Source organism: Zootoca vivipara, chromosome 1 (assembly GCF_965207765.1).
Source record: "Zootoca vivipara chromosome 1, rZooViv2.hap1.1, whole genome shotgun sequence".
Taxonomy (NCBI): Eukaryota; Metazoa; Chordata; class Lepidosauria; order Squamata; family Lacertidae; genus Zootoca; species Zootoca vivipara.
Window position 1 is genome coordinate 12,484,980 of NC_142582.1, and position 16,112 is coordinate 12,501,091.

Sequence of the window (16,112 nt, forward strand, 5' to 3'; positions counted from 1 at the left end):
GAGCGGTGTTGCGCCACCAGGGCAACAGGCGGCGGCGGGAGCACTGCTGGCCCCTTCTGCGCCGCCAGAGCACCCGGCGAGGAGGCCTGCCTCCCCAGCGCCCGGTACCGGCGGCTGCAGAGCGGAGCGCTCTGCCGCGCCGAGCGCTCGGAGCGCCCTGCAGCGCCTTGCAGAGCGCCGAACGCTCAGAGCGCCGCAGCAGCCTGGCCTCTTCCTGCCTGCCACCCCACCGCCCGGAACCGGCAAGGAGGAGGAGAAAGGGGCGCCTGGGAAGGAGTCGGGAGGGCCCTTGCTGCATGATCCATGGGCACCCGGCTCCTTCCAAACGCAGTGAACGCCGCGCCTCGCTTTGAGCAAGAGGCATGAAAGGGACGCAGCGGCGAGGGTGATGGCTGCGCGGGCGGCGGCTGCGTCACGTCTCCCAGCGGCCGTGGGGGCTCTCGGTGCTGCCTTGCCCGGGCCCCGCATTCCCCGGAGGCCGGCCTCATGCGGTGGGTGGAAGGCGCGCGGGTGGCCTGCCTAAGGCCGGGCGGGATCCCTCAGCCCTCCTCATCCTCATGCGTTTATTTCGCGAAACAAGCCCCCCCCCCCAAAATAAAGCAGCAGGAACCTCGGAGCGGTTGGCAGGGGGTGGGGTGGGAGAAAGATTTAAAAAACCACAACAAAGGCATCACCGGGCGGAGCGCCGAGCCAGCGGCCTGGCCTCTTCCTGGCCATGCCGAGGAGGCCTGCCGCCCCACTGCCCGGAACCATAGGTACCATAAAAACATAATAAAATTAAGACATCCCCTGAAAATAAGACACCATGTGATTTTTTGAGGGGGGAAAAGTTATAAGACGGTGTCTTAAAAAGGGGGAAACACGGTAGGTGGTATGCAAATTCAATTAATAATAATAATAATAATTCAGAGAAATGTTGGAGGGTATGCGATCATTCCCAAGACATTTTTGGCACCTGAGGGGAACCACAAAATGGTGTGTCCCCCTCCTCAAGAGATCAGGAACGAGAGGGGGAAGAAATATCTATCATGGGATCTGCTGCCCCTGTGGATTCTGCCACCTGAGGCGGTAGCCTCACCTTGCCTCATGTGTGGGCTGGCCCTGTTCCTAGCCATGCTGGTTGGAGGTCATCCCTGCACTGCTCACTTGCAGTCACTGCAACACTGTTGTGAGCAGGAGCTGTGCCTTCCGAAAAAGCCAACCCTCCATTTCAGGAGAAAGAGACAGAAGACGTCTCCTTATTGACATACATTCACCTCCTTTGCTGCTGGTCTCTCTTGAGGATATAACATGTTCCTGGTCAAACCGAGCACAGTGGTACCTCAGGTTACGAACTTAATTCGTTCAAGAGGTCCATTCTTAACCCGAGGCGCACTTTCACTAATGGGGCCTCCCACTGCCACTGCACCCCCGTGCTCATCCTGGGGCAAAGTTCGCAACCCAGAGCAACTACTTCTGGGTTAGCAGAGTTTGTAACCCGAAGCGTTTGTAACCGGAGGCATATGTAACCCAAGGTACCACTGTACTGTGAATGTTAAGAGTTGAAAATTATTTTTCAATGTGGATCTTTACATATGCTCTCTAGATGGCAGGAGAGAGCAATCGGAACTGGGAGGAAAAGCTACAAATTACAATAGGCTGACTATATTTCTCCATGTATCACCTATGGTAGCTTGACATTAATAGGAGGGAGTGGAATGTCAATACAGATTCAGGTGAAATCCCAGGGTAGGCTAAGCAACTCCTCCAAAGGCCCAGGCGAACAGATTCCCAGAGTCAGGGCACAATCACCCAGAAGGGGGGGTGTTGGGGAGGGCGGAGTATAAATAAAAAATATTATTATTATTATTATTATTATTATTATTATTATTATTATTCTGTAGATCAGCCCCCCCCCCCACCTGCTGCCTTTCTGTTGTGCAGTCTGGGGCTTATGGGATTTGTGGTCCCCAACACCTGGAGGGCACCCAGTTGGGGAAGGCTGGCTTAGTTTTCCAAAAATATATAGGAAGGAAAACAGGTCTGGCCCGGACTGAACTCAAGTCCCCATCAGCACAGGAGAAGGTCGCTGCCCAGTTCAAAAAGGGTGAGGGTATGTGCTTTGCTGAACAGGAATTGTGGTGCGTTTGTGTTTTGACCTGAATGAGCACCTAAGCCCTGTCCTTGCGAGATCAAATGGCAGCGCTCAAGAACCACATCTAGAACACAAGGACCACTGGACACCTGTGGAATGCGATGACATCATACAGCATCAGTTTAGAAAGAAGGGCCAATCTTTTTCTTCAACTGTACTCCGTCAGAGTTCTTGTCCAGGTAGGTCATGGTACTGAGCTTGAGATGGAAAGGGGGGCAGACCTGCGTCTGTGGGGAGGGGGTGCCACAACCTAGGGACTGTCCTCTGCTGGGCCACCCTGCCGAGCTTCTGAGGACAGTGGAACTGCCAAGAGGGCTCCCTCTGCTGATCTCAACACCTGAGAGTGTCTGTAGGGAAGGAGGCTGTCTGTCAGATATTTGGGACCCGAGTCATTTCAGACTTTGAACACTAGTGTGAGCACCTTGAATTTGACTCAGAAACAAATTAGCAATGGCAACCACTGCATCCATTTTAACACAGGGGTGTTAAGAGTTGTAAATAGAACCCTAGCCAGCAATCATTTCCTTTTTTTCTGAAATGATTCTGTATTCATTTTAAAATAAGTGCCTGAGAGTCTGGCACTTTAATTTTATATTTTTGTATCAGCACATATTTTGTATTTCCCCCATGGATGTTCTACTTTTGACAAACAGTTTGCTTTTACTGGAAGGGATTCTCATTCCCCCTTTAATCATACAGTCCTTTGTATTCAAATGATATAATGCTGACTTTTTATGCCCTTTCCAAATAAGTGTGTGTGTGTGTGTGTGTGTGTGTACATTTGCAAACACACATCTGGAGGGTGGGGTGCCAAACTGGGTCTTTGACCCAGGTGACAGAAAGCCTTGTTTTGGCCCTGCTTTGTTATATCAGAATGCCTGTATCCAAGTAGGTGCCAAACTCTCAGGCACATGTTTTCCTATTTTTAAGTGACTGCAGAATCATTAATATAGGTTATAATTTTATAACGTTTTACTGTAAATAGCTTTTTCATAGCATTTTTTTTCTATAACTGTAGAGACTATGGAGCCAAGACGGAGGAAGGTCTACGACCCAGTTGTGGAAGTAAGTAGAATTACTTATTTGGTCCCATATCTCCCTCCACTGTCAGAATTATGTTAAGCCCCCCCCCCAGCTCTTAATTATATAAAATGCACAAATAAAACACACCAAGGACCAGAAACTACCGGTAATTGGTTGCCACGGCAGTCATGCTAGAATTGGGGTTACATGTTTGGACTGTCTTGCCCCAGTTAGCAACCTGACCACTGAATTCTGCACCGTCTGCTGTTTCTGATCTGTCTTCAAAGGTAGCCCCATACATATAGCATTGCAGTAATCCAGCCGAGAGACTGCCAGAGTGGGCAGTGTAGTTGTTCATTGGAAACGGGATCCTTCAGAAGGGAAGCAAATGAGGGGGTATAGCTCAGTGGAGAGCATTTGACTGCAGAAGGGAAGCAAATGCACTCCCAACTCACAGCCCTGCAATTTAAATTTGCTCTCACCAATTACAGCAATTTATAGGACTCTTAGAGGCGTGAGGCTGCACTTGGGGGGGGAATGTTTTTTTAAAAACCCAAAATGCTTCTGAGCACATTGATTTTGTAAAAGTGCCCCCTGCTGTATTCCCTCTATTTCCCCAGCCTTAGAATAAATGGGACCCACAATATGGAGACATTACACCTGTCTTTAAATGCAAGGAAGCTTTAAAGACTTTTCTTGGCAATTGCTGTAACTGCTCATGTACGCAAAGCCTGACACATCTGAATTGGCAATGTGGTGCCTATTTGGTCATGTTGTCCAGGTGGTGTTTGTCTGTTTCTGTGGAATAAATTGAGATAAGCGTTTTTAAAACAAACAAACAAACAAACAAACTCGAAGCTGGTGCTTCTTTTAAGTCTTGGGAATTTCACATGCTGCTATGAGGGTTTGGCCTGATGGATGTTTTTTACTTAGCAGCTAGGACTAGTTATCATAAACTTGTGCCGGAGCTGTACTGTTTCAGACTTCAGGTAGGATCTGCCATAAAAACCACTAGATTTCAAGGAGAAGGGTCCTACTCTAGCCTTTTCCCTGACATAGTAGCTTTCTAAGTGCAGAGGCTGATGGATTTAAATCATATATCCGGACTCACAAACTTCTAGCTGTGAGCACCAATAAACAGATGAAGTTCCGCTTCAGAGGTTTTGAAGTAATTCTTCTTTTATTTTAATAAACTAAACATGTTTCTCCAAAAATAAGACACCGTCTTATATTTATTTTTCCTCAAAAAAACAACAACCACGGTGGCTTATTTTGAGGGGATGTCTTACTTTTTTTTAATTAAGTATGGTACAGTTTAACCTACAAGGTTAAACTGCCTATCACTATGGCTTATTTTCGGAGAAGCACAGTAACTATAATATACAGACTGTGTGAGTTTCAGTCATCTAACATAAGTAAGAACGCATCTTTACCTCAGAACACACTCTCCAGAACTGACAGGAATGACAGTTACCAAGGAAGACTCCTCCCTCCCCCCCCCCCATCTCCACTGAATGAGGAGATTGACAGAAAAGGAGGGATGAAAATACTAATGGAGGCTGTATGGGGCTGAAGTAGTGCAGCTCAGGCACAAGTCGACCTGGCTTCATAATGAATGAATAGCGGGATGATCATATGAGTTCGTACTTCCACTCCTATGGTATTTATCTGGCGTTAACAAAATGCTCTAGCCCTAAGGCAAAATGGCAAAAAAAGACAATCACGGGAATATGTAATCAGCGCAAAAACAAAACTATACCGTGATAAATCCCTGAAACGAGATATTGATAAAGTGAATAATAAAACTAAACTAATAATTGTTCAAAAAACCAAAATTTGCTTAAATCTCCCAAAAGAAACCTTGATATAGAAAAAAAAAAACATAAATTTCTCAAAGAAACCTCTAAATAAAGTAAACCTTGACGAGGTGCCGGCTGAGTGACTCGTTTCACTGGAAAATCTCTCATCTGTTTCCTCGGAAGGAAAATATTTAGGGGCTGAGGTTTTCTTATCAAAAACTAGACAGGAACTGTAGACTCTGAAAAGAACTGAAAGTTACACCACAGTCTGGGGTAAAATTCCCCAAAATAAGACTCTAATTTTGTTTAAACCAAAGGTTAGCTAATCCTATGAGACAGTTCAAATAATGACTATCATAGCTATTTGAAAAAGATTAGGTAGAGGGCTGTAAAAGCTCTCCTAGTTGTGATGTTATAACGCCATTGCTAAGACTGCTCTAGGAGAGCAACTAGGAGAGCTTTTACAGCCTAAATATTTTTAAGCAAATTTTGTTGTTGTTTTTGAACAATTATTAGTTTAGTTTTATTATTATTCACTTTATCAATATCTCGTTTCAGGGATTTATCACGGTATAGTTTTGTTTTTGCGCTGTCCCTAAGGCAGGCGGCTCCTTCCACTTTGAGCTATTCCCAGAGAATTGGAGGTACTGACTACTGTTGTGCCTGCTTCATGAATTGTGAAGTTGGAAGGGACCATGAGGGTCTTATAGTCCAACCCAGCAGCATAGCTAACCACTTGGGTGCCTGGTGCGGGGGCGTGTCATGCAGCCGGGGTGGGGCGAGCGCGAGCCACCCATGGGGGCAGGGCAATCTGCTGGTGGGGCCGGGACAATCGGCCCATGGGGCCGGGGCGAGCCTCTCCTATGCTTGGACCTTCTATGTCCAATTAAGCACACCACGAGTCACTCCTCCTCCTCAGCCGCCCTACAGCTTGGGGGGAGGCAGCAGGCAAACCTTTTGGGTAGCGGAGCCTGAGCACGCCCAGTGTGCCGCCTGGGATTTGTCACCCCTCTTAGTGGTGGCACCCAGGGCGTAGCGCCCCTACCGCACCCCCCGTCGCTACGCCCCTGCCGAGAAGCATTTGCTATAGAGTCCAGAAGAGCTGAATGTTGATTAAAAAAACCTGTTAATTCCTCATATTTTCTATAACAGGTGAAAAGACAGTTAAGATATCAAGTGTCTCCATCAAGATTCCCCCACCAGCCACACATGTAAGTTTTCCTGCTTTTGAAACAAAATATAAAAAAAATCCTTCCAGTAGCACCTTAGAGACCAACTAAGTTTGTCATTGGTATGAGCTTTCGCGTGCATGCACACTTCTTCAGATACACTGAAACAGAAGTCACCAGACGCTTATATATAGTGAGAGGGTGGGGAGGGGTATTACTCTGAAGGGTGGTGAGCATGGGTGATTGATTGGCTGATAGGTGTGGTAAACCTGCTGACGACTGTTAATGGCTGCAATTGGTCTTACAGGAAAAAGCAAGGGGTGAGATGGCCAAAAATAAACCATTTTATTATTATTATTAATGAGTAAGGCCATCCAAACTGCAGGGTCTGGCATGCCTTGGGATAGAAGTGTATTTTAAGAATTAGCTCTGCTCTGCTCTGAAAATCATTTATTTAAAGTTATGACCCATTCTGGTGGTAGCAATAGGATAAAAGATGTAAAATGTCCAAATAAAATCAGATTTCAGAGACCTGGAACATGTCCAATGATAATCCTACTCTCCCTGTTTTCCTTCACTTTACTGCAGTCACCCCAAGCTGTCTCAAGTTAAAAGTTGTAAGTTGTTCCGGCTGCATAGCTTTAGGTTATTCTATGTTTGGGGGCTATTTACAGTTACCATCTTTCCATATTTTTGCTCTCAAATGGTAATAATTCAGAAACCAAACAGGTTATATTAAATGTAGCCAGGGTGATTCCCTCCATTATCGGCTAAATCATTCCATACTTGTGAATAATTCAAGCCTTTTCTGCCATTTCGCTTCAGACTCTCCCAAAGTCAGCTTTAGTTATTCCGAATGCACTTGGACTCTCTTCAGAATTTCCATCAATGTAAGAAGCCCAAAACTGATCATTGGGATTTCTGCATTTTATTTCAGGTGAGTATTTTTATTTCAGTGCCTTTGGCTTTGTCCCAAAGACTGCACTCTGTGCATAGAGAGCCCTCTGCCCAGCCAGATCCAGTGCGCCCAGAACACCAAGTCAAGCCGTGTCTCAGCACAAAGGCGCCACGTGGGGCTTCCTGGAGCGAAGAGCAGGAGTTGCTTTGCTCCTCCTCTGGTCCTGCTGCACTTGAGTCAGGGTTTCACTTAAGGCTCAGGCACACTTCCCCGGAGCGAAACCACTCTTTAGCACTCAGATTGTTTATATTTAGCAGGAGAAAGAACCACATTCATTTTCCTTCTTTACTTTCAGGAAAGAAAATTTCCTTGAAGGCTGATGGGCCTTGAAGTTGCCTATCAGCGGTTAGCACCTGCATAGCGAACTGTGCTAGATAGTGGATCAATTAACATTATGAATGCTATGCTAATAATAAAAATGCGGGTGGATTCATTCTGAGTCATGTCCATGCTTGCCTTTCAGATTTCTTCCGAAGGAAGATCAAGTAAAGAAAAAGCAACAAAGGGAAAAAATAAAGATCTTGTAAAAATTGAACCCCTTCCGTCGTCCTTCCACTCGGGTTACATGCTCTCCTTCCTGCCCCCCCCCATTCACAAATAATTTGTAATGCCCTTTAAATGTTTTGGGTTTAGATTTTGAAAAATTATTTTTAAAGATTTTTGAGCGTTCAACATTTTACAGCATATTTTCCGTTGGTATTTGTTTTCTGTATTGTTTAAACCAGATCAAAATGTAAGTGTATAGATAGAGATTTTAAGTATTTCTTGCTACAATTATGTTGACAAATTGATGTTACTGTAAAGCCATACATTCTGTTAAGTCTTGTTTAATTGAAGCACTAGAATATTTTTGAAGTGCACATGGCTTGTTGTGTATTTTAAGTGATTCACCTTTTTTAACCCAAGATTCACCAAGATGTACTTTAATTCAGGGCATTATAAAGTTAAACATTTTTGGAAAAATCTTCATATTTAAAACACTGTAACCCTTTTGACAAATAAACTAAATATAATGAAATACCCATGCTGCTCATGTAATTACAGTTCATGTGGAGTTTTTCATTTGTAAGTTTTAAACCAGTCTTTGTTTTACAGGCTTGTGTGTGTGTGTAGACTATGGAAACTAATTGTAATTTATAATTTTCTATGTCATATAATTCCAACTGCCTTCTCAAACCAACAATATAATGTATATTGCCACATTGTCTGGTGAAAAGGTTAAAGTACTTCATTTCTTCCACTTTTAGATGCAAATCCATTTTTATTTCTTTTAATCAAAAGTTACTCATCTATTTTTACATCATTTGTTTTCCTGACCAGTATTTAAAAGCCAAAAGGATACTCTAAACAATGGCCAGTGACTTATTTTAGAAAGTGTCCCAAGCTACGTGCCTAACACTACATTGCATACTGAAATAAATACAAAGGTATACTGGTAAAACAATCAAGCAAACAAACATTTGCCAAGTTCAGTTCATTCTGTGCAGGATAGAGCATCTGCCATGTTATCTCTGCAGAGCTTTTACTGGTCCATCATATTGTTACATTTCTCCAACCAGTCTTATCTGACCTCGGTCTCCTTCAGTTCCTTTACATTCTTCTCTCTCTATGCCCTGTCAGTAACTGTACCATAAGAAAAGCATGCAATAAGCAATGATACAAGAAGCAGATCTTTAGCATGGTTAATTACTGTAATTCTAATAAGCACAAATAACTGGTATTTCCAATTGATGTTCTAAACTTCCCTGGGGAGAGTCTACCTATTGCAGAAGGCGAGCAAGGAATAGGTGGGAACAAGACCCTCTGCATTTTCTTCCTTTCGGGTTGGCCTTCCGCTAGGCTGTGTCAGGCTGCACCATTTCTCCCAATGCCTTTCAGGTTGCCTTGCCAGCAGTGGCGGAGGAAGGGGGCAGTGGGGGCGGTTCGCCCCGGGTGTCATCCCTGGGGGGGGGGTGACATTCGGCGCACCATTGCCCTGCGCTCCCGGCTGGAGGAGGCAGGCAGGCAGGGGAGAGGACGGGAAGGTGGCAGACGAGGAAACAACGGAGAGGGCGGGAAGGGGAAAGGAAGGAAGTGGGATCGGTGGGTGTGCCTTTCATTCTGCCTGAAAGACGATCGCTTACAGCTGGACTACCAAGTGGATTTAAAGGGTCACTTCAGGGGCGGCACTGCAAACGCAAAAGGGATCTTGCAGTATGTTGACGCAGACCTGCTGGATTTAATAACACTCAGATAATCTGATTGAAGCCGCCTAAAGGTTAATATTTTCTATATTCAAGGCAGATTAATTGCCTAAGCACAAAGGACACGTACTGAAAATTGGAATTTCATACTCCCTTGTAAGAAATTGTGGCACTACATAACTACAGGTGCCTGCACCATTGTAACATCTCTCATATATATATATATATATATATATATATATATATATATATATATATATATATGATTGATTTATTACGGTTCTTGACCAGCACACATAAATATGCAATACATAAAACAATAAAAGGAAAACAGTAATAATCTAAAAATAGGCAATAAATATAGGTTTTAACAATTGTTTAAAGAAAACTGATTAAAAGGAGTGTTACTACTTAGGGAGGTAGACTACAGCAATTAATAACACTGGGTATATATCACACACACACACACAAACAAACAAACAAACAAACACCACTCCCAAGAATGCAGTTTATTGGGCAAGTCTAGACTTGTCAGCTCAAAAGGAAGTCCCATTTCCCCCCATCTACTTCTTTTTCCCCAATGACTCAACAAATGAAACCAATTTGTAAAAATGTTAAGAGAGACATTGCATATATTTCTGTAAATCAAGAAAACCTTTAATAATAATAATAATAAGGAAGTCCCATTGGGTTGGGGACCTGGAAGGAGAGAAGCAAAAGCTCCCTCAACTCAGGACCCAAACCCTGGAACGCAAAGGAGGAGAGGTGGGGTGTGACGGAAGCGGCACTAAAAGGGGAATAAAATAGTTGCTGCCTTTCTATCTGAGCTGGCTCCCTGCCTGTTACGTTATGTGCGGGGAAACCGTGGGGTTCCTCTCTGTGTAAAGTCTTCACAATGTGCCTGCGGGTATTCATGGGTTTCTTTTCCTGAGTAATGGGCTGTGTTTTTGAAGTGAACAAATCAACAGGATGACTCTTTCCTCCTCCTCCTCCTCCTCCTCCTCCTCCTCCTCCTCCTCCTCCTCCTCCTCCTCTCTCTCTCTCTCTTTCTCTCTCTCTCTCTCTCTCTGTCCCTCCTGCATTTCACATCTTCCCACTTAACTTTCAATCCTTTCTCACGTGGAAAGCCACTTTTGGGAAGCGATTTTGCCAATCACTCCCTCTCAGCCTGACCTACCTTACAGGGGTGTTGTGAGGATAAAATGGAGCAGGGGAGAAAGTGGCGTACAACTTACTTTGGGGTTCCCCCCCTTAAAAAATGTCAGCAACTCTGGGAAACGGGGGGGGGGGGCGGAGGGACCTTTGCACCACGGCATTGGGTGGGCTTACAATGGCCCTGAGTCTGTCCCAGCCTAGGAGAAACAGGAAGTTCCAACTGGCTGATCCAGACATCCCCTTTTATGTCCACTCTAGGGATGTTGTACTTGACTGCTCTTGTGTTTCACATCCCACAGAAAATAACATCTGGTAAGAATTTCGGAAAATCAGCAAATTGTCCAACAACAGAGCCAGGAAGTGCCTTTTCAATAATTTTACTTCTTGAACTATGGGAACCCTACTTTATGGCCTGCATCTGATCACCTGCTGTGGGGGGGGGGGGGGAAGGTGCTGGTTTAGACACAGGTGTAGCCAGGATTTATGTTACAAGGGGCAGGACAGATTCCCTGTGCCAAAGGCCCAATTTGATGGGCACATGCCGGACCTCACATTTCTTCCTGTAAGCAAAAAGTACTCTCTCATACAAACGCAAACACAAATGTAACCGCTTTGTCCTGGGTACCAAGCAGTTGCCAAGGCTTGAACTACAGTCGTACCTTGGAAGTTGAACGGAATCCGTTCCAGAAGTCCATTTGACTTCCAAAACATTCAAAAACCAAATCGCAGGTTCAGAGCGAAATCAGAAGCCGCCGAAGCCCTGTCAGATGTTCTACTTTCAAAAGTAGTTCACAAACCGGAACAGTCGCTTCTGGGTTTGCGATGTTTGGGAGCCAAAACGTTCGGGAACGAAGCTGTTCGAAAACCAAGGTATGACATTGTATTTCTTATAAAAATTGATACATTCTGCTCTGCAAAGCTCACAACTTAAGTTTTCAATCCAAGTGGTTTAGAAACATTGCTTACTCAACTTTTAAAAATAAAAGGATAGAATAAAGAGGTTTTATACATTTTTTTTAAAGCATGATATACAAATATATCATAAGCATAAATGTATCTAATAAACAATTAGATTTCTTGGTTGGCAAATGCACAAGTTGGCTCTAGTGCTTCTGCTGATTAGATTTGCGAACTTCCTAAAGTCACGCTTGAAATTACAAAATGTGTTCTAGAGTGGGAAGACTTGCCTGAATGTTATACCGTATGTACATTTCATTTTCACTCCATGGAAAGTAGTTGGCAGAGTCAATATGTTGACGTTTTAGAATAGTCTATTTCATGGGGAAACCATCACGTTCCCCTTATTTAAAGAACATTTGAATTAAATACCATTAAAGAGCATTTGAATTCAGAATGAAATGCAAACAAAATTCATGTTGTCCGTGGATTGTCAAACTCAGGTCACAAGGGAAGCAGACAGAAATGCTTCGGCTACCATATTTTGAGGCTGGCCTGCCATCTATCTAACTGGGAAACACTGGCCTGCGAGTGCTCCAGTTGGAGAACAGCCTTTACCAAAGGTGTCATGGGCTTTGAAGAAACTCGATCTCAGGATTGGCAAATCCACACCATGATCAACTCCTGCCTGGAAACCAATGTCCCCACTGTGGAAGGACGTGTGGATCCAGAATTGGCCTCCACAGTCACTTACGGACCCATTGTTAAAACCGTGTTTATGGAAGACAATCTTACTTGGCTACGTGTGATCGCCAAAGAGAGAGAGAAAGAAAGAAAGAAAGAAAGAAAGAAAGAAAGAAAGAAAGAAAGAAAGAAAGAAAGAAAGAGAGAGACAAAGCTTTCAGCTCCATCAATTAGTACCAAGGCTGATGAGAGCTGTGGGCATTAGATTCCACTAAAGTAGTTCTGGACACCCCTTGGCATTTCACCCTGTCTCGGGCTTTGCATAATCCGATAACCAATCTGCTGTATTCCGATTAATTAAATTATCTGGTATTTCTGGTTTGAAACGGCTGGGATTTATTCGAGATGCATCTGGACTTTGTGATTTGTGGTTTGGGAGATAGGCAGCAGGGAACATTTGTGGCAGGGAAGAGGGAGGTGGGGGAGAGATCAGAAGGTTGGGCTATATTTATGACGCTCTTTCTCAACAGTGTTTCAATAGCTGCATGCCCAAGGATTAACAATAAAACATAAAAATGGAAGGATGTTGTATTTGCTTTATGCTGCTGCTGATGTATGAATGATAATATGCAGCAATCCCTTGGCATGAGAAATGCTCTTTAAAATTTTACACACACACGTACATATTGAAAGCCACTCAGAGGATTATAGATAATAAGCAGCTATTTGTATTGTGTCTGAAGCTAGCATTTATCTTTTGCTGATAGAGGCACTCTGACTAGGCAGGCTGTCACCTCTGGCACCATCAGATGTTTCTAGTCTTTAAGAGCAGCCCGTAGAAGAGCACATTGCAGTAGTCAATCTGCATAATTACCAAGGCAAGGTCTCCGCTCTCCAAGTAGGAACTCAGCCATATTAAACCGACACAAAGTTGGGCTTTGCAGGCATGTCCAACAGGTAGATTGTGATTCCAACATACCACCGAACCTCCGACTCTGCCCATGCAATGAGGGAATAATAGAAGACTATATACACTGTTTCTTTTACTGTTCCCTATATGACCCTGTAAGATCCAGGCTTCTCCTTTCAATCCCAATGACCATCTTACGGGACATCGATCGCTTGAAGTTTTTACTGGTGGACGCCAACCCCTTGGTTTCACGTGACGTAGCTATCTATATTTTACAGGCCCTTAAACTCAGGGCCACTTTCCTGGCCAACCAGCCAGGCCCTAGTCCTATGTAAATTCCAGTTATATTTTTACCCAACACACATTCCTTTCGCCTTCACCCAACCAGTTGCATTTACCTGGTTTTTATATTTAATGTTCTAATTGTATTTGTTGTAGTTTTATTGTTGTGTGACAGTTGCCTGCCTGTACTTGTGCTATGGCCATACGGCTAATGCAATAAATGATGATATTGATTGATTGTGATCTACCGGTAGATCATTGGACGTCTGCAGTAGATCACTGGTATATCATTGGCTCCCCCCAAAGAAGCTGAACAACTGTGGCTCCCCTAAAAAAAGCTCAACATTTTACCTCCTCCCCCCCAAAAAAGCTCAACAACTTTGACCTGAACCCCAAAAGAGGGAGTTTTAACTCTGTTAGTAGATCGCAGTCTCTTAGGAGTTGGCCACCCCTGGAATAGAGGACATGAAAGTATACAGACACAGCACTAACTATTAAAATGTTTAGGATATCTTCTGAAACACCAGGGAGCTTGCAGGGAGGCAAACCAAGGAGCTTCACCCTATATGGCTAGGATTCTCCAGCTTTTGGAGGAAGCAGGCTTACCGTACTTGGGGATCTTGAAAGCACATATGCACCCCAATTACATGCAGTGATTATTGTGGAAGTGAAAATAAAGAGCAGTAGTTCTCTCATAGTTATGGTAGCTATAGCTACATTTTTATGTAACTACTGAGGCAGAATAAAGATGCAGTTTCAGACATAGCTTGTATCAGACTGCTTGTCTCTCTTCCAATATTTATCCTTTTAGTAATCGACATCAATTTCAGTGGGTCTATGCACAGGAGAGCTAGCACTGATTTGTCTATCATCCCTGATCATTGGCCATGTTGCCAGAGCTGAAGAGAGAGTAGAATTACAAGAATGATTGAGTTGGCTCACCCTGCATTAGTTTAGAGACCAGGACTAATAACACGTGTGAGTTGATAGTCTAAAATATTTGTCTAATTCTAAATTTGTGGAAAGATGTTTACCTCACCTTGGGAAGAACTAGGCCAGGGGTGGCCAACTCCCAAGATCAACTCAGAAAGTTAAAAACTGGCAGTGATCTACCCCCTCTTGGGGGGTTCAGGTCGAGGTTGTTGAGCTTTTTAGGGAGGAGGAAAGCCCTGTTTTTTGGGGTTCAGTTCAAAGTTGTTGACCTTCTTTTAGGGAGGAGGAAGCCACATTTTTGGGGATGCAGGGCAAAAATGTTGAGCTTTTTTTTAGGGGAGCTGCTTTGGGGGGAGCCAGTGATCTACCAGTGATCTACCACAGATGCCCAGTGATCTACCGGTAGATCACGATCTACCTGTTGGACGTGCCTGAACTAGGCAATCGGACTTGCTGTTCTCTCCCAGTCTCCCTGAGAAGCTAAATGTGTAAAAACAAAAGCTCACCTAGCTCTTGCACAATATTATTATAGTTTAGGAACTTTTACCAGTGTAGCTAAGCCCAATTTTACTGCCTGTGTTTTTGGACATGTATGGAAAAACACATGAACCTGAACTTTGGAGAGTTTTAGTTACAGGTACCGTAGGTAGCTGTGTTGGTCTGGAGTAGTTGAAACAAAATTAAAAAATTCCTTCCAGTAGCACCTTAGAGACCAACTAAGTTTGTCATTGGTATGAGCTTTCGTGTGCATGCACACTTCTTCAGATACACACAATTGGAGAGTTTGTAAGTAAACCATTTTTAGCTTACCAAACATGTGGTCTTTTGTATGCCAAGGGAAGAGCGAAGCATTGGAACTCACAAGGGCATATTTTAAAGGTCTAAACGCCTATATTTCCATGCTGTATTTAGCTGCATATTTTTCCTCACCAATGAAGAATCACAGGCCCAAAAGAGACCCTTATATATCATCAAATCTCAACCCCCTCCAATTCTATAATAGTGTATGAATGCCACAAAAAATGTCAAATACCATAAGGTGCCCTACCGTACTGCCCACACTCAAACCTACCGCAGTATGGCGCACTGGCTAGAATATTGAACTAAGACTCGGGAGACCCGGGTTCAAATCCCCACTTGGCCATGAAGCCCACTAGGTGCCCTTGGGCAGGTCACCGCTTCTCAGCCTGAAGTGCCTCGCAGGGTTGTTGTGAGGGTGAAATGTAGCAGAGGGTGTACACCACCCTGAGTGGATTGGCGGAAAGGCAGGATATAAATGAATAAACAAAAGAGTACACATTGGACCAACAAAAGGGTAGAATGGAATAAACTGGCATACATAGCTGAGTAGGTAGAGCATGTTACAGGAAGGTAGCCGTGTTGGTTTGCCGCAGTCGATTTTTTTTTTAAAAAAATCCTTCCAATAGCACCTTAGAGACCACTAAGTTTGTCATTGGTATGAGTTTCGTGTGCCTGCACACTTCTTCAGATACACGAAAGCTCATACCAATGACAAACTTAGTTGGTCTCTAAGGTGCTACTGGAATGAATTTTTGTTTTTTGTTTTGGTAGAGCATGGGACTCTTAATCTCAGGGTCATGGATTCGAGCGCCACATTGGGGGGGATCTGCATTGCAGGGGGTTGGACTAGATGACCCTCGTGGTCCCAACTCTATAATTCTATGATACAGTACATCAATCAGGCAGCAGAATCATAATACGAGCCTCTATAGCCAGTGACATTCCAAGCAAACGTCTTATTTACAGTATTTATGTTTGAGTGTTTTTAAAGGTATAGCTAATGGACCCCTGGATGGTTCAGTCCAGTCGAATTCGACTTTGGGTATAAAGCCCTTAACAACTTGAGGACCCGTTGAGCTGTGAGATTGTGCTCCATACAACCGCTTCAGAATCTATGCTGCCCCCCCCCCGTGCCACCTAACACCCCTGCCACATTTCTAAGGACACTGCCGTTTCATGTGGCA

General features: G+C 44.0%; 1 protein-coding gene across 1 annotated transcript; it reads left to right on the forward strand.

The window, feature by feature from the left end:
* The first annotated feature begins 251 nt into the window (after positions 1-251).
* Positions 252-8,103, forward strand: LOC148687476 (uncharacterized). Its single transcript, XM_088653249.1, has 6 exons — positions 252-491; positions 2,113-2,313; positions 3,153-3,199; positions 6,109-6,167; positions 6,951-7,062; positions 7,547-8,103. The coding sequence occupies exons 1-5, from the start codon at positions 389-391 to the stop codon at positions 6,970-6,972; spliced, it is 432 nt and encodes a 143-aa protein (XP_088509375.1). The 5' UTR covers positions 252-388; the 3' UTR covers positions 6,973-7,062; positions 7,547-8,103.
* Positions 8,104-16,112: the final 8,009 nt, after the last annotated feature.